Here is a 19,417-nt window from a genome sequence, read left to right as displayed (position 1 = left end):
TCTATCTTCCCGTCGTTTTAGATTCACTTCTCCGCCAGTCCTACCTTTCAGAAAGTGGTTGATTTTCTGTTTCTAGAGTTGCTGTTCTTCTTCTCTTCGCTCTCCCGTTGGATTTGTAGGTGTTTGCTATGTTTAGATAAGCTATCGAGCTGATCTCCTGTTACCTGATGTAGTCTCAGGCTGCTACTTCTCCGCCATCTTGACTCCTCCACATGTCTGCTCTTTAAGCCACCCAGTATTTGTTATTTTTTAGGGCAGCTCGAGCCACCTAAGACAAGGTACGTTAAAGTAGAAATGGTATATGCGACCCCAGGCATGTGGTCAATCCTCAGCTTTCTGTCTTCCTCTGTAAAACAGAGGTGTTGGGGTGCTGGTGCCATTGCCTGCTTGACGGAGAAGGAAATAAGAGCATGAGAGTCAGACCTCTGGAAAGGGGCAAGACCTGCCACATGAGTGAGAGCGATAAACACAGATCAGGGGTGGGTGAGTGTGGGCTGCCATAATTTACAAGTTTGGAGGAATGGCCTTCATCCTGGTGTGGCCCTCACAGCCCCAAGCAGCTGGGGGACCCTCGGGCTGCTGCCCTCTGCCAAGGAGGAGGACAGGAATTGGTGGCATGGTGCCAAGACGCTGGTCAGCAGAGGGTGCTGAGAGCACGTGTCCCCAGCCCCTGGCTCTGCCTCATTCCCTCTTTCTGCGCCCCTCGATCCTCTGGGCTCACCCGGCCCCTCACCCAGGCACGGGCACGGAGGACGCGATCACCTCTGCATCTCTCTCATCAGGGCTGGGCAGAGAGAGCCTCCCCACTCCTCCAGCTCACAGCTCCAGGCATATTTTGATGGTTTTATTTGTGTGATTTCTACCTTTAAGAAGGGTCTAGATGAAGTTGCAGATGAAAGACCTAGAGCTCATTTGAGACCTTGGGGCTAGAGATGCTTCCCCTGCAGAAGAGAGAATTGAAGAGCCAATCCTTTGTCACAGCTTCTGGCAAGAGAACATGAACGAGTGAAGAAAGGGACCGAGTCCAGCGGCGTCTGTACCTGGGGCTGGGGAGAAGGCGCGGCGCTGGCAGGAAAAATCCAGCCGCTGAGCAGAAGGCCGGGGAAAGAAACCATAATACAGAGTCGAGGAGCCCAGTAGAGGGCCCTTCTCAATGGGCAGGAGATGCTGGTGCCCTGGGCAGGTCAGGTTCAGGGTGACCAGAGGCCCAGCTGAGGTGGGTCCCTGGTGTCTGTCTGCTCTTAAGTTCTAGTCCCCACCATATTGCCACCATCTTTATTTACTGTGTTTTCTGGAAGCTGGAAAGGGCACCTGGTGCTTTCCAGCCAGCAAGCTGAGTGTGAACAAAACAAGGAAAAACAACATGGTTAGTGTGGTTTGCTTCTTGCAGTGTTCCTGCCCTACAGACAGAGACTGGGGTGCTTCTGCAGGTTGGGAGCTTCTGAGTGTACCATCGCCAGGACTTGGAGCCTATTTTTCAACTTCTTTCTGCACAAGAGGCTTCCGTAGTCTCAGAGGCAGATGGCTGGCACCTGAGTCCCACTCGATCTTTTTTTGTGGTGGATAACTGCACATGCTAGGTTTCCTCTGACCTCAGGCTGTGCTCCCAGGACATGAGTGCTGGCTGAGGGCCAGGCGAATAGATGAAGACCACAGGCATACACCACCACCATCGCTGAGAGTCGTGACAGCGACTTCCTGCCGAAAGCCGGCTCAGTGCTGGGCACTCTGCTTGGTGCTTTACCTGCCATCCTCACCAGTCCTCTGATCAGCGCTGAGGCCACTGCCAATGTCCCCTCCTGAGGAAGCAGCCCAGAGGAGCCAAGAGCTACCGGGTCACAAGAGTGATGGGTAACTGGCCAGCCCTCTGTTTTATTGTCATGCAGCCCTCGTGTTCTGTAATCATCGCTCTGTGTAAATACCTCGGTGCCCACCTATGAAGTGACCTGAACACACGGAAACCTCAGCAATGGGCCTCACACTTACTGACTAAGGTCGTGCCTTGGTTTGCAGGACAGAGCAGTAGAGCTGGCATTCAAATTTGGAATTGAGTCCTGGGTTTAAATCAAGATGGTACAAGTTTCTAGTTGATTGTCCTGTGTCCACTGATTACAATCTCATAGATTGTGTTTTTTCTGTTGGGTTGTTTCAAGAATGTAAGAGCTAGTGATGTCCAAGACTTAGTGCCTGGTTCATAGTGAGCTCTCAAGAAGTAGTCTGAAGTATAATTAGTTATATATATACATATTGTCCATTTTACATATGAGGAAGCTGAGCCTAAGAGCCGTCAAGTGACTTGTTCAAGATCGGTCAGCTGGTAAATGACAGTGACACCCAGCTCCATCAATCTCCAGAGCTGTCATGATGTGCCATCTAATTGAGGTTCCTCAGGGAGACAGTATCCTGTACTCCAGGAGCTTTTCCTGCTGCACTGAACTTGACTGGTCAACCTGAACTCCTGTTTCCTCTTCTGTCCATTCAGAGTGCCCAGCACAGTACCACAGGCAGAGCACTGAACGAAGCCTTCACTTAATGGTTCCAATCCTCAGGAAGAGCAGGAAGTGGTTCCTCTACCCATCAGGAAGTGATGGCTCCCTACCCATCACCCTTGTGACCTGGCAGCACTTGGCTTCTCTGCAAGAGAAGCAGTATACTGCAGCAGGCATCTCTCCCATCAAAAACAAAAGCCAGAGAAAGCACGATCAGATTGGCACATTGTTATCTGCTGCTTCCCTTCCCCGTCACGTTCATGACTCAGTCTTCAACTTTGGTCTCTTTATTTATTATAGATCTTGTATTTCTCTATCCTTTCTGAAGATGCACTACAAATTTATATTGTTATAACCCTTCTCTGCTCTTCTAGTAACTGTATTTCAGGCAGAGATGTGCCTTTCCCCATCTACATTTTAACAAGGCATAACTTTTAATTACCCTTTCCCCACCTCCACTAGGAAACCTTCCAAACATGATATTTTTTAAAATATTTTATTTATTTATTTGACAGACAGAGATCACAAGTAGGCAGAGAGGCAGGCAAAGAGAGAGGGAGGAAAGCAGGCTCCCTACTGAGCAGAGAGCCCAATGCGGGGCTCGATCCCAGGTCCCTGAGATCATGACCCGAGCTGAAGGCAGAGGCTTTAACCCACTGAGCCACCCAGGCGTCCCCCAAACATGATATTTTAATCAAAAGCCTTTCAAGTGGTCCCTTGCTGTCTGGGAACAAGACTTAGTAGCTAAAGGATGTGCCATGTCCCTTGGTTTCTTATTTTGATGATCTAAAGTCTCCTCAAAGCCCCCAGCACTGTTTGTCATGCCCAATCCTTGTGCCCCAGGCCTCTGTGTGTACCCCAGTCTCACCAGCTCCACCCTAAGTGTACAGCTGCAAGTCGTTCTCAGAGGTGTGAGGACTGCCGCCCCCACTTCTCCAAGCTCTGGCCTTCCTGGACCTACTGGTGCCTGCCCGGAGATGTTCCTGACTGCCCGTAGGTTGACGTGGCATCTGAGAACTATCTGATCATCTTCTAAACTGGGTTTTGCTTTCTTTTTCATTCCGTCTGTTGTGTCAGCCAGAGTTTGCCATGGCCACGCGTGCACAGAGCGAATACACAGCTGTAGCAGGGTGCACGCCCCCACTCCCATCACCCACTGGCAGGAGCTGGTATCACCTTCCCTCCAAACACCCTGCGAGGGTCACCATCCCTGTCTTTGGTCCCATGGTCCCCACTCCGTCTCCTCACCCATGGCTGCGTACTGATGACGTTGCCACCCAAGTCACTCGCTCATCTGCGTTCTCCCTCCCACACCTCTGCCCCCAACCACAGCTCCTGGCAGCTCCCAGTGTCTGCCCAGCAGACTTCCAGTCCCTCTGCTTGCTTTCATGGCCCCAGGATATGCTCTCCCCTGCCTTTCTCAACTCACAGACATCTCCTCTCTTCCTTCCACACCTTCTCATGCCTCACCGGGACCAGATCACCCCCAGGGCCTCTCCCTTTTATTATATCCAACCTGCCCAGCCCTCAAGGCCACCCCAAGTGCCCCCTCTTATAAGACCACCTCGTCCATAAGCTAATAGCAAAAGTTCTCACTGGCTCATCACATCTAGTACTATTATGTTCAAAGCAACAGGTGGCACCTTTTTCTTTATTATGTTTCCCCCGTTAAACTAAAAGAAATACACGTTTGACATAGTGACTCAAACAAATACAAAAGTGCATCACAAAAACTAAATACTGCCCAGAGCCTCCCTCCTGTGCCCGCTCACCCCTGTAACTAATATTAACCATCTGGAAGGAGTATTTCTATGCTTCCCTCAGCCTGCAAGTGCTCCCAGGTCACTGAGTGTCCACACATCATCTGAACATGACCCATGACTTGTGACCATTGTCTCCTGCGTCTCAGCTCATGCAAACATAGAGTGAAAATGTGTGATTGTTTTTGATCCTTTGTTCTTAAAGGTAGAGTTCTCAATCATCCTTCTGACTTTGAACAGAGCATGCACCCATCCCCGGGCCCAATCAACTATGGATTCTTCTTCAGGCTGAGGTTTTCCCAGACTGTCAGGGCTAAGCCTCGCAATCAAGTCTGAATTGACATAGTACCCACCATACTACGCACCATGAGTAGCTCAGTGTTCGGTGTGTGCCCGACCAGAGATTTTAAATATTTCCCTGTGCAGAAAAGAATTAAGAATCTGGTTGAGGGGAACTAGGCTGTGGCCACTTTCTTTAACACAGGTTAACAAAGAAGACAACTTGATCAGATAACGTGGTACTTATAGGTCACATTTACGGATTTACTTCACTTTAATGAAATGAATTGTATCCCTGAAAATTTTAATGTCACATTTTATAAGTCAAGTTCTAGTCCCTTTGGCTTTTTATAACTTCACAGAGAATTTTCCATAATTTTGGTTGATTCTTAATGGACAGCAGTCCTTAATTTAAGCTTTCAATTTCTTTTCCCTTTTGCCAAGTTTTTACATTAATGTTCGGTAAAACAGTTAAGGCCCCTAGGGAGGCCCCTATTTTAACCATAACAGAAAAACTATTATTTTATTATTTGTAAAATGTTTTACAGTTTTCCTATAATGAATGAACACCTTCAAATAACTCTTCTCTTGAATGCTAGGTTTCCAGATGGTTCTTTCAAAGTAGGGTATGACTTTATTTTAGAGTGTGTGTGTGTCCGTATGTGTTAGTATGTGTGTGTACACACATAAAATTTTTAAATGCAACTCATAAGCTCTTCTCTCACATGATGATGCTCTGGTTATATGCTGAGGGAGGCTTTCAGAACTGCAAGCGTATTTCGAGAGCCAGAGCTTCCGGAATTACCTTATCCAGTACCCGCAGCCCTTGGCTCAAGCCTGTTCCTCGGCCTGGTGTGGCCTGTCTTGCTGGCTGGCCTCTATTCATACATCAGCCTGTGCCTCTGAGAGTGCGACCAGGGAGGATGACCCCACCTGGGAGCTGGTAGACAGCTTGGACCCTCAGCTTTAGAATCAGCACACCCACGTAGGCCAACACCGCAAAGCACAGCTTTAAAATCCATGCCTATTCCCCAGGCTGGGCATTTAGTAGGCGCTCAGCAAACCAGTTTCCTTGTTTTCTCAGCTTCCCATGAGGCTGATCTCTTCTTTCGGTGTTTACAGCGCTGTCTGTAGTCTCCTGACGACATCAGCAGGTTGACACATGACCATTGGCTTATAATTGATCCCTTCCAAGGTCCTGGATCAGACTCTTTTTTTTTTTTTTTTTTGCCCCCATTTCAGACCTGCTTGGTTAAAATCTTTGAGGGTGGAGGCAACATTGGCACTTTATCCAATGTCCTAGTTGGTTCTTTGTACCCGAAGTCGGAGAGCCAAGGGACCCCGTCCTGGCCTATTGGGGTCTCTCAAGGCAAGATGAGGAGTCTCAGTGAGATGCCTGCCTCAGGTGGAAGTGAAGTTGCTTTTATTCATTGAGCAAAAACATACTGGGAGCTAAGTAGGTGGTGGGTGTTTTGCAAAAACCTAAAAATAGCACATCATATAAACACATCATAAAAGCAGCCACACAATCAAATATTTGTGACATGCATTCATAGTTTAAAAAGGACTCTTCCATTTGTCGTCTTAACAACCCGGTGTTGGCAGGGCCAGGACTTGGAGCCGGGCTTTCATGCCGCTGGCCTGGGCTGCCCCTGTGCTTCTGTCCTGTTCCAGGGGCAGAGGAAGGGGAGGGAGGCAGGCCTCGAGGGAGGATTGCCTGCACGGGGTGCAGTGAAGGGCGTCGCAGAGGAGGAGGAGCAGCCCATCACTCATTTTGGAAAGATGAGGGCACATTTCTCTGCATGTGTGCCTTCCACACGCAGGACTTGTAAGAGGGAGGCATTTTGCTCCCACACTTCAGACTGTTTGGGCCCCCCACAAGGCTGAAATGGCTGCACCTTGGCCTGGGGATAGAAAGTGACCCTTCTGTGGGGAGGGGAATGGAGGCCACAGATGGAGGCAGCGGAATGCTGGCAAGAAACGGTGTAGGACAGCAATGACTCTCCTAAAACATACCTACAACGACCCCAAAATTATAAGGGGGTCACCATTCTCTGCTTCTGACCAGGCTCAGGAAATCCCTAATTTAGTTATTTTCCCAGGAGAAACCCAGGCAAATCTATCTTTCTTTTAACAAACTTCTAGTCCAGATTAACATGAAATTGTGTCCTCTAAAACTTTTCGTTGTCCTGTGGTGTTGCTCCTAAAATTGATTGGCAGGTCTGTTCCCACCACCATCAAAGTGCCCATCGGCGGATTCTTACCTGCATCACCCAGAATAGGGCGACCGCCAGGGAGAGGGCTTGGAACATCTATGAATTCTGTGTAATTGTGGTAATCGTCAGGTCACCAAATTCCACAGCAATTTGTAATAACCGAGTACTGGAGGCATTAGCAGAATTCTGTCATGGACAGCGGAGGAGAGGGTTTTCCAGTTGTGATATCCGTGTTTGCCAAAGTCAAAATAAGAAAATCATCTGTCATATTCAATTGTGGAGAGCTGAAACAAGAATATTATCCATCACGTTCGTACACCTCTTTCCAAACCACAGCTAAGGTCATACTTCCTCACAAACGTACTGAGTGACCCAGTGCCTCTGTCTTCTCTTCTGCACAGCACGCCCTATAGTGACGTGGCTCATGGCTTCAGGGCTTTCTGTCCTGAGACAGCACCTTGTAAAAGAGTGTCTGTTGATCAAACCTCTTCTCTGCTCACAAGGTAGAAGGACACCATCCTAGGAGCTACAAGTGCTGTGATGCTGGTTGACAGTTGGGGTGTGCCAGGTAGGGCTGTGGTTTTACCCCTGAAACTCTAAGAGGCAGCTCCCCGCTTGCCCTGGGCACATCCTCATTCTGTCTCCTCCTGCCTTTATCACCTAAGAAGCAGAGGCCAGGGACCCGACTCTGAATGGCAGTGAGATAATTGGATATAGTGGAGCCAGCGCTTGTCCCCAGGTGATGGGGGCAGTCACTGTGGAAAGGCCTTCCCACTTGGAGCCCTTTCGGCTGGGACACTGGCCGGCATCTCTCATGGCAGGCGCTGCCCCACTGGGTGTGTGCTTCCTGACAAACGGATTGGTAGCGGGACCCCCGCCCGTGGAGCGTCTGACAGTCCAGCGTCATGGCCTAGAGGGCTTGTCCCTGCACTGGGGTCCACCCTGTCAAACTGCTCCTCACGTGTTTGCTTCACACCGGGTCCTGGGAGCCCACTGGCCTACCACTAGGGCTGCCCCTTGGACCCAGCCTAAGACAGTCCCCTCGGGGACGGCAGCGAGGGCAGGCGGTGGCTCCTCCCGCCTCCAGGCGCTGGCGGGGCTGCCGATCCCGTGCACACTCTGCATAATTTTATGTCACTGTATGTGTATTCTATGTGTACTTATGCAATTAAATTACTTTAACTGGTTGCCTTCAGCTTCACCCTGCCACAGGGTTAGCGACTGGAATGTGAGCATTTGATAGCAGATAGCTTTTGTGATGCCTGGCCTGGCAGGGTCTGGGTGTTTCGTCTGGGTGTCCACCTGGCTCCCTAGGTCCAGTGGTCAGGCTCACCCTTCCGCAGCCGCCAGAGGACCATGAACCATCAGAGGCCACTCCTCACGCCTACACCGTGTCCCATCTCCAGTGCCCTCCCCTTCATAACCTCGGGTTAGGAGACGATCATCATGAGGAGCAGACTCACCTGGCCAGCTGTGCGCACCTCTCTGTGGCCATGGCCATGTCTGTGGCCGTGGCAGTGGCCTCAGAGCCCCCGCTACTGAGAGACAAGGACACCTCTGCGCCAGCTCTGTGGCGCCCCCTCGTGGCCAAAGTCATGAAGTTCTCCCAAATGTGTCACCACTTTGTGGATGTGGAAGCCCCACAGAGCTGGGGCGACATAAACAGACAGGGGGTTGCCCTTCGCTGTGTTACCCCATACTCACCTGCTCCCCACTAGCCTGGGGCTCGCCCATACTCACCATTCCTCACCAGGGAGAGTATCCAGGACATCTACTTCCATTCTTTCTATCAACATCCATGCTAAGAGTAGAGAAAAACATACAGACTTGTTCATACTAAAGTGTTACTGGCTTAGCTTAAGGATATGCACATCCCTGGATATATGCATTTTAAGAATATTTTGGGACCACTTAACCCACCCTCCTGCAGAAGCCTCTAACCATGCAGACAAGGAAGTTGGGAAAAGGAAATCCCCATCAGCCCACCTCAAGGTCTGCTCAGCCCTGTGACCAAAGCAGTTTCTGATGCTCATCGCTGACTCAGCGGCTATAGCTTCAGCCTTCCGTGTGCTGCCACTGTCCTACACCATGTGCCCATATCCCCCTGCCATGATTTCCACTGAACATTAGAAAACTAAACTCTTGGGGTCCATGGATGGCTCAGTTGGTTAGGTATCTGCCTTTGGCTCAGGTCATGATCTCAAGAGTCCCAAGTCCCAAGTCGGGCTCCTGCTCAGTGGGCAGTCCATTTGTCCCTCTGCCCCCCAACCCCACTCAAGCATGCTCTCTCTCAAGTGCTCTTTCTCTGGAATAAATAAAATCTTTTTAAAAAAGAAAATTCGAGTAAGACCATAAAGATGGTCAAATCCCAGAGCAAGGGTGTTGTTCTAAAAGCACTTCTGCATGCACATACTTCTCCTTCCCACACATACCTCACTCACTGGCAATGGTTCACATGCTTGCTTCCGTGCTTCCATGTAATCAGCACAGGCTGAAGCTGACATGCCCATTCACTAACAGTGATATGTAGAATTCAGGGCAGACATGGTGGCTGGTCCTGGCCACCCGAGGGCATTGCCCAGATCCTTCTCTGGGTCTGTGTCACCACCCCAGCCTGTCTCTGCTTTTATTGAGAGCTTTCTTTAAGCCTCTAGGATGCCCCTTCAGTGCAAAGGGAATACTGAGCAGGGCCCCCAGGAGAGACTCTGTGCTCACGGTCCTGCCAGCAGGTGGCTTTGTGGGGCACCGTGCGGAGTCCTCCAGGGGAACTGGGAGTGAGCTAAAGCAGGAGAGCGGTCTGCACATCCTAGGGGGACAGCGTATTGATGGCCCCATGGTTATAAGGGCAGATCCTACTGATTATGTCACGGGTTTTGTGTGTGAAGAGCCATGACCTGCTAGCTGTCACATCCCATAGCAGCCCTTTCTCTTAAGATAAGGAAGCCACCTGCTTGGGCAAGAGGTCTTATCAGGATGTTTCCCACTGAGGGAATTCACCAAGAGAGAAGTCGCCCTCACTGGGGAGCTGCCCTGGGCTCTGGGACAAGCGGTGCTTCCCACCTGCAAAGGACTTTCTCAGGGAATCTGTGCGATGTACACACACACACACACACACACACACACACACACACACACCCCGCCGGTTTCCTGTGTGGTACAAAGAAATCTGCGCAGAGAAGAGTTTGCCTACAGTGCTGCCCAGGGTTTCCAAAGATGCGTCCAGGCTACATGGGCTCTGGTTCTATAAACTGGTTGAAGGAGCTAATCTCAGGAAGCCTGATGTAGAGTCATTTCACTCCCCTCTTGGGTAAGAAGAAGCAAATTACGTTGACTGCTGGCTCCTTCATCACAGCAAGTGAATTGCCCATCTGGAATGGTCCTGTGATGGCAAGGGGGGTGTGTTGTCAGGAAGGCCCCCACTGCCGACAGCATTGTTTCCTGGGAGTAGTGCCTTCTGGCCTGCCTCCGGGCCTCCTGGGTCCATTCTGGTCACTTGCACCAGGTTTGGGAAAGAAAGGAAAACAAGAGTTGGAGAAACTTTCAGTCTTAGCTCTGTTTTCTTCCTCTAACCAGCTTTACAAGGTTTGTTTAAAGTTTCTAAATAAGATTATACTTCCCTCCTCACTTGTCAACAACAAAGGCAGTTAGGAGTATTAACCCATGGGATTTCAATTCTGTGTGTCTTTCCAGAAAGAGAAGAAGAGTGGGCTGCTGAAGCTTCTCGCTGGGGCATCCACCAAGAAGAAATCTCGCTCCCCACCATCCATCTCTCCAACTCACGACTCCCAGGTGGCAGTAGACACCTCACTCCAGGGTGCAGTGGGGCCCGAAGTGTCCTCACTGTCCATCCACGGCAGGGCAGGTTCCTGCCCCATAGAGAGCGAGATGCAGGGTGCTGTGGGCATAGAACCGCTGCACAGAAAGGCGGGCTCCTTGGATCTGAACTTCTCCTCATCCCCCTCCAGGCAAGCATCTCTCTCCATGGCTGCCATCCGTCCCGAACCCAAGCCTTTGTCCAGGGAGAGGTAAGGGGGGAGGGTGGGTTCATGTCCTCTGGCACCTTGCTGTGGGCTGGTCTCTGAGATGAGAGCCATTGAGGGAAAGAGTGACAAAGGGGATTTTCTGCAGAATAAATTCACCGAACATCCCTCTTACCACATCTACTCCTGAGCTTGGCTGGTGAGCATTGGATAAAACACATTTGGGAATGAAGGAGAGCATATTTCACGTTCTGAATCAACCTGGATCCTGAGTTTGGGATTTGCAAGGGATTCATCAGGACATTTGGCAGAACTGATGGGGTCCTGAGCCCAAAGAGAGTGATAATGTTAGTGAGGGACTACGCCCTCTCAACCCTGTGGAAACCTGGAGTGCCCGATCCCGGAAGCCAGCTATGACATCTTAAAGTTACAAAACATTACCCCCAAATTGGCTTCAAGGTTTATAGTCTGTTGGGTCGAACCATACAAAATTGCCAGTATTCATTGTTTTTTACCAAAACCAGAAATGTCACAGTTAAGCTTAGAGTTTTACAGAGCAATAAACAATCTATGGGGTGGGGGCCTCAGGTGCTTGAACTTTACAAGGGGTCGGAAACTGGTGTCCTGCTCAGTGGATGGGCCCATTTGAGGTAATCCTTCAAGAGCTTCTTGGAAGAAGGGTTGGAAGGCACTGCAGGGGGAGAGGATGGTGTCAGATTAAGGCAGCAGGGAAGTACTCTTTCCCTTCTAAGTGGCTTCTTGTTGGAATACTGCTTAAATAGTAAAAATGTGAGCAGTCTCCTGCGAAAGCAAACTTGGCGTTTCTGTTAGAATTCTCCTCCCCTCAGCCTCACCGACTGACAGCCAGCCCTTTCCCGTGTCTCTCAGTGCTTGAAGCCTGAGAAGGCCACCGCTGTCCTGAGCACCCACTAACCTCCGGCACCAAGGCAAGGCTAGCTGAGGTTCCGTCTAAATGGGGGATGACATAACTTTTCTGTCAAGGCCCAGATGGGAAATTCCACAGATGTCGTAGGTCATAAGGTCTCCGTTGCAACCACTCAGCTCGGCCATGACAGCAAAGGCAGCCATAGACCATACAGAAATGACCGATGTGGGTAATCCAGTAAAACTCCACTTAGAGACACCAAAATGTAAATTTCATGTGATTTTCTTGTGTCACAAAATAGTCTTATTTTAATTTGGTTTTCAGCCATTTAAAAAAGTAAAAGTATGCTTAGTTCTCGGACCACTCAAACCAGCCACAGGCCAGTTTGCCAAGACATACCGAGACGATGGGCTTTAGGGCTGGGCTGATGCCGCGGTGCTGAGATCCAGGGCATGGAGAGGACAGTCTCCCCAGGTGGTGGAGCGACAGCGTGAGCTTGGTATGGATTTCTGGTAAACAGTTGTAGTGTAAGTCCACATTTAGAATGATAGCTAGCATTTGGGGAGTGACATTCAGACACTCAACAACCAGCATGGATTCCAGCCGTAAATACCTACCACAGCCACGCTGCGCCTCAGCTTACCATCTGCTGGCATTGTTCTAGGTGTCTTGTGTGTGTTACCTCAGTCCTGCAAGAACACTTCAAATTTAGTATCCCATCTTATAGCTGAGGAAACAGAGGTTATTCGCAGGCTAAGCCACTTGCTCAAGATCACACAGCAAGTTAGCTGCCAAGCCAGTGATTGAAGTGAGGGCTTTCCAACCACCGAGCCTGGGCTCTGAACCGCTTTGAGGAGCGTGGTCAGCAGTCGTGCCAATGTAGCTTGCCCACCAAGGGGTCTGGGTGTCTCTGGTCTTCAGACACTATGGACCAGGTCATAGCCCTGCCAGGGTATTAGCATATGCTTCTGGGTCCTTCACAGTTGGTCACCACCCCCTGTGTATTCAGTACACAACTGTCGTTCAGACTCACTCAGTGCAGGACCAGTTAGCATGACGTGCCTCCTCTACAGCAAATCTCCAGGCCCTGAGGAGACTGAATTCACACCTTACCACACCACACCTGATACCACACCACACACACAGACAAAAACACACATCACACACCTGATACCGCAACACACACACATACCACACACATGCACACACACACTGAAACACACACATCACACACCTGATACCGCAACACACACACAGACAAAAGCACGCACATCACACACCTGATACCACAACACACACATACCACACACACACAGAGAACACACATCACACACCTGATACCACACCACACACACATACTGCACACATGCACACACGTACCCCCAAACACACACATCACACACGTGATACCACACCACACACATATGCATACCACACACATGCACACACACCTCCAAACACAAACACCACACACACTCACCACACCTGATACCATACCACACACACACACCCCACACCACACACATACACGCATGCACCACACACACCAAACACATACCTCAGACACATCTCACACAAATACCACATACACACAATTTCTCTTTCTTCCTCTACTTCCCTCCAGGGAGCCTCCTCCAACTTTGTGTAATGCTTTCATGTCAGAACCTTCTTCCTTCCACAAGACCAACCCCCAGCTGCCTGATTTCTGAATGTGGTTCCCTGTCCCTTTGCCTCAGGTCACGAAGTCAGTGAATCCTGAGAGTGACAGACCTAGATATTTCAAAGCCGCTCTCCTATTTCCCCGAGGTTTCTATTCTCCTCAGATCCCTCGACTTCCAGACTCCTTCATAAAAGGTCTTAAAAGACTCTATTCTAAAAAATCATGGGAGTCTATGATTAACTAGAAATTTCAGAGAATTACTCTCATTCTGTGAATATTCCATCTAATCAGGGCTTATTGTACCCAGAGACTCTTGGCACCCTGCTTGTCCCCAGCACGCTGTGCAGCTCATTAGTGATGAGAGTGTTCAAAATACAGCCTGAAACCAAACTACTGCCTAATGAGCCCCCAGATGCCCCCTTCCCTCACCCCGTGCAGCCCGTCAGCTGCCTGGTGTCCTGGGGAGCCCCAGCAGGTTGGAGCGAGGGTTTAACAAAGGAAAGGCTTAGTCTCTGAGCTGAAGCAGCTCCAGAAAGCACTTGGCCTAGGACCCTGCAGGCTCGTGAATCAGACTTAGCTCGCAGCTGGAGGGGAGCGGCCATAGCAAGACTCGCCTCTCTAGAGGCCCCGGCATTCGCTCCACAGGCCACAGAGCTGCCCAGAGCCAGCTGTGTGCAAGGCCACTTGACAGGCTCAAAGATGGGAGAAAGGCAAAGGGCATCTGGGGCTCAGATTCGAGGAGGTTTCTACCACCAGCGTGCTGAGGAAGGGGGCTCTCACCTTGCGTGGAACAGCTGGACTGTGGCTGCTGCATGTCTGGGGTGTCGCCCATGTCCATACTCCCTCGGATCTCTCCATTTCCTGCCAGAGGATTTGGGGGGACACCGGGAGCTGCTCTCCAAACTGCTCACAGAGGAAGGAAGTTTGGGCTGGAGGGAGGCCTCCCGGGGGAGTGAACCATGGAGAACATCCCCAGGCCCACCAGGCCAGGCCTGCAAGTCAGCTCACTAGTGGCAGGCCCCGCTCTCAGGAGACTTGTAGGAGCCAAACCCATAGGCCTAATGTGTAAACCAGAGTGCCCATCACTACCCCTTTCTTGGGACCCTAATCTTTGGCCATCTGGATATATTAAGTCCTATGGACAGTGTGTGCAGGGAGCCATATTTCTGGAAGGTACCTGGGGAACACAGAAGAGCACTGTAGTTACGGGACCCAGTAACACTGTCCAATGCCCTGGCTCCCTGGCAGGGATATACCACCCCTGGGCAAGTGTGTTGGAGTTCTTGGGCCAGCCACCCCACCACCTGTCCTCTGGATGCTTGCCTCCCAGCTCTCTTACATCTCAGGGAGGTTGCAGAGTGGCTCTGAGAGATGGGTGCACTGACCACTTACCAGCCAGTTCACCAAATAGGTGTCTTCATTTTTCGAGTCCCCATTCCCCTATCTACAAACTAGGGATACACCTATCTGATAGTTACAATATTTTTTAAAAATATTTTATTTATTTATTTGACAGAGAGAGAGATCACAAGTAGTCAGAGAGGCAGGCAGAGAGAGAGGAGGAAGCAGGCTCCCCACAGAGCAGAAAGCCCGATGCGGGGCTCAATCCCAGGACCCTGAGATCATGACCTGAGCCGAAGGCAGAGACTTTAACCCACTGAGCCAACCAGGCAACCCTGATAGTTACAATATTTGGAAACACAGAGATCGATACCTGGGAAAGTATGAATGCATGAAAAAGAACATTAATAACATTGGAAATGATGTATGTAATACTGTGAAATGCTGTGACCTTTAGAAGAATGATCTGATGATGCCTCCTGTGCTGCCTGTCACCCCCTCCCCAACCTTTGATTGGCAACGTCGTTTTGCCCACATCTTCACACAAACCGTGTATTTATCCTCCCCTCTTACCGGCCTGTGAATTGCTTGGTTTTGTTAGGATTTAAAAGGCTTTGATCTATCATGTGTCATGGTAGGCAGAGTAATGGCTTCCCAAAGATGTCTATGTTCTACTCCCCAAAATCATGCCTTCGAGGCCTCACATAGTCTCAAGGAACGAAAGCTGCAGGCAGAACAAAGGTTGCTAGCCAGCTGACTCTAAAATGGAGAGATTATCCTGGATTATCTGGCTGGGCCCAGTGTGACCACAGAGTCCTTGTAAGTAAGAAAGGAAGGCAGCAGAGAGGGTCAAGGTGATGCAGTGTGAGGACTCGAGCGCCATTGCTGGCTTTGAAGATGCAGAAAGGAGTGTCCAGCCAGGAATATAGGCAGCCTCCAGGAGTGCCTTCCCCTGAGAGCCTCCAGAAGGAAGGCAGCCTGGGAGATGATATCAGATGTTTGACTTGAAGAGCAGTGAGTAATAAATTGGTGCTGAGTTATGCCACCAAGTTTGTGGAAATTTGTTACAGCAGCAATAGGCGACTAATACATGTGTTGCTATCAGAGTTTAGTGTTTAGGATATAGACATATGCTTATTTCCGAGATCCTAGAGGGACTCTTCTCTGCTATGAGCACATTCTGCCAGCTTGGGGATCACACGGCTCAACAGCACTGAAGAAAGTGCTCTGAAGAGACTGGCACTCACAGGGCCCCCTTGGGACCCCCGTTGTCAGGAGGGGGCAGATGACACAGGAGGAAGACACGTCACCCCTCACATTTGACGCTCATTGCCATAGGCAATGGTCAGGATTCACTGGTCTTGAGTCTTCTGATTTCCTGAGTTTTATGTCTGAAAATTATCGGTGGTTAACATAACCTTAACACAGTACAGGGAAGTAAGTTTCTTCTGATCTATGACGCCGCAGTCATAACACAAGAGGTACACTGTCCTTAACTGTTCATTTGGCCCTTTGTGTCTATAACAGGGAGTATCAGTTACTTTCATGCAGCAGGAAAAATAGCACTGAGTCTTGGAATGATCTGGACAGGAACGTTAACTGCTCGACTCTTGCACATAAGGCCCACATCATCCATCTGGGCTCATTAAGTCATTGAATTGCTCAGAAGCACCAAATTACTTTTTTCTAGCAAATTACATTTTCAGAGTTGCTTGTTGCTTCACATCTGGCAGTGGTGGCAAAAGCCAAAACTTGTGTTTGAAGTCTGAGAAATCATCTCACTCTTTGCTTTTTCTTCCTAGGGGAAGAGAAGGAGGCAGGTGTTTGACAAAGAGGTGGAGGGTGGAGAGAGCCGCAGGGAGGGTCAGCACTGGTCTTTGCAGTTGTGCACACAGCCTGGGGGCAGGAGGTGTGGGAATCAAGCAGCCTGCGCGGCCCTGGGTGATCTCATGGATCTCACAGACACAGAGGTCATCGGTCCTTTGGGGAGTGGCTGTACGCTGCCATTTGTAGAGATTCTGGGCTGGGAGGAGGGCGAGAGGCATACTGTCCTTTCTGTCCTCCTTTATAACCCCAAAGCCAGCATCTGAAGCCCAGGGACAGCAGTGAGAATGGGCCCAACCCTCCCACACCTACAGCCGTTCCGAAGCACTTAGGTTGCCTGACTGGACCTGCTTCCTCAGCAGCAGGAGCCCCCTGCTCACCTGCCAAGTTGGCCTCAGGAGCCACCTTGCTCTCTGCCCCCTGCTTTCAAAGCCTGGAACAAGCTGGGGCTGGGAGCTTCCAGAGAGGGGCCTGGGTCTTCTCTGCCTATGCATTGTCCCCCTCCGTCTCCAGAGCACCAACCCCAGCTGCCCCAAACCATGGCTTTCCTATCATGACCCCAATGGGCCAGCGCCCAGGCCCTCCGCACAGTCTGAAAAATGAAGACTCGTTCAGCACTTTGACCTTGACTCTCAGGTGGCAGCAAGCAAACATTGATCCCTAGAACATGTTGCAATCCCACACTCCTGGACCCATTCCACGGAGATTCATCAGTGGGTCCAGGACAGAGCCAGGAATCTGACCCGGGGTCATGAAGTCCATGGCCACACTCTAAGAAATGCTTTTGTTTTATAATGTTCTGGTTTCTCCCAAGCCAAAATATACAGGCCAGAGACTCTGCACAGAGAGCCCCTTGACTGACCTCAGGACAGCCAGCTGTGGGGACACCTGGATGACCTCCTTCAGGGGCCATATGTGTGGCTGTGGCTAATGGGGGAGGCCGGACCCAGGGACCCTTCATAGCCGGCAGCCCAGGGCTGACTGAGAGTAAAGGAACATCCCCTCCTTGTCTCTTCAGCCAGTGAGCCAGGACCACAGCCCAGGCACTGCCAGGAAGGAGAGAGCAGCAGGACAGTGCCTCCCAGGGGTGGCCCCTCTAGACCAGCTCAAGCCCTGGGCCTCTGAGGCCCAGCATCACCAACCCTCCAGTCCATGGCTCCTCCCCAGCTCATTTCCTATTCGTGGGTGTCCCAATCCCTGGAGGCCATCGGTCTTTCTGCACCTGGGCCCCTAGTCTGGCTGACATTCCTTTCCTGTGGCCAGTGGCAGGCACCAGGAGCTGCAGTGTACGCTCTGGGCTGGGATGAGGGGCTGTTTGCTGGGTGGTGGCTGCAGAACTGCAGGTCTGCCCAGCCCCCACCGCAGCAGAGGCTGCCCTCCTCCAGCTGCAGTTCCCCTAAGGAGGCCACGGTCCCAGATAGGCTGGAGGGAGGGACGGCATTTCAGGCAGGAAGCATAGATTGGGGTCCAAAAGGACAACATGGGGAATTTTTTTTTTTAAGCTTAATAAAAAAAATGAAAAGGTTTTGTAAAAATTAAAATCAAAGTAGAGATTTTTAAAAGTGGGGGAAGTAGCCCCAAGTTATAATAATTTACACTGGATGGAAAAAGAAAGGCCAGGTGAAGAGCAGGCCCTGGGGGTCGTCCTCCAGCCTAGGGTCAAGCTCACCCAATGTGTACCTGTTTCCCCCCAGGTACCGCGTGGTGGTCTCGTATCCTCCCCAGAGCGAGGTGGAGATTGAGCTGAAGGAAGGCGACATCGTCTTTGTGCACAAGAAGCGAGAAGACGGCTGGTACAAGGGGACCCTGCAGAGGAATGGCCGCACTGGCCTCTTCCCGGGCAGCTTTGTGGAGAGTTTCTGAGGACACGCTCCCCACGCCCCACTCCCCAGGCACAAAGGCTCCCCGGCATCCCCAGGGGCGCAAAGAGAGGCAGTCAAGGCCACCGAGGGCCCCAGGTCCCTTTCGGGGCTCCTGGCGAGGCCACCCTGGACGGGGATGGGAGCCGGGGGATGTGGAGGGCGTGCCTTCGCCCAAAACCACCCACCAGGAGTGCACCTTGGGGTTGTTCTCCCAAAAAATGCTTCCCTCTGCGTAAACTCTAAAGAAATATCTTTGAAAAGAGAAGCTGCTGATGCGGGTTGATCGGCTCTGTGAGGGTCTGCTAAGCCGCAGCCTTCTTGTTTGTTGCCCCAGTGAGCCTGGGCGCTGCGGAAGGGCTACAGGGCTTGGATGGCAGGCACGGGGTTCGAAGGGCGGCAGAAGGTCTGAGGGCTGCCCCGGGCTGCTTGTGGGGGTCTAGATTGCTCCATCACCTCTCTATATACCTCAGTCACCTGCCACCTGGCCACTCAGCAGGGGTGTTTCCGGCCCAGGGCTGTGGCCGGGTCGCCAGAGTCCCCCAGGCATCCCCGCACGCAGCTCCTGCAGGATGCGTGAGATCGCACTTGGCTTTGTTTCCTACCCATATTATAAGCCACACATTTCATTTTGCCACCACTGTCCCTTTGCATTGCTTCTTTCTTACAACATCTTTTTAAAGTAAAGCTGTCAGACTTTCTATATTTCTAATAGGTCATACATTGCCTATTTTTCATACATCTGGTGCTGCCTTTTTGTAAACCAGTAATGACTTGGTTGAGCTTGAAAGAGAAAAAAATATTTGAGCTGATATCAAATGGGCAGAATTTTTATACATACCATATGAATTTGGAAAACTCTAAAAAGCCCACGTACTCAACATCAGTATTGGTTACTGCTCCACGGAGAAGAGGGAATCCATTTAAGTGGTTGGAGGGAGTTTGGAAAAAGTCAATTTCCTTAAACCCTTACCAAAGCCCCATGCTATGTCTAGACATTGCTAATTATTATTCAAGAACTGGAACCATTTCAAGGAAGGGTCACTATAATTGCCTTGTGTGTGGCAGTAAAAAGAACCTGAAGGTCAACCCCAGTCTAGGAAGGCAGAATTTTCCTTTTATT

General features: G+C 50.6%; 1 protein-coding gene across 1 annotated transcript in view; it reads left to right on the top strand.

The window, feature by feature from the left end:
* The window catches only part of LOC123927119 (E3 ubiquitin-protein ligase SH3RF3-like), an 80,080-nt gene extending 61,224 nt beyond the window's left edge, over positions 1–18,856 (top strand). Inside the window, exons 4-5 of the mRNA XM_045981641.1 lie at positions 10,435–10,769; positions 18,130–18,856. Of these exons, the coding sequence (XP_045837597.1) occupies positions 10,435–10,769; positions 18,130–18,298 (504 nt within the window). The 3' untranslated portion in view covers positions 18,299–18,856. The remainder of the gene's footprint in view (positions 1–10,434; positions 10,770–18,129) is intronic.
* The last annotated feature ends 561 nt before the right edge of the window (positions 18,857–19,417 follow it).

The sequence above is a fragment of the Meles meles genome, chromosome 16, assembly GCF_922984935.1.
Source record: "Meles meles chromosome 16, mMelMel3.1 paternal haplotype, whole genome shotgun sequence".
In the NCBI taxonomy this organism is placed as follows: Eukaryota; Metazoa; Chordata; class Mammalia; order Carnivora; family Mustelidae; genus Meles; species Meles meles.
This window is presented reverse-complemented; position numbering and strand designations above follow the sequence as displayed.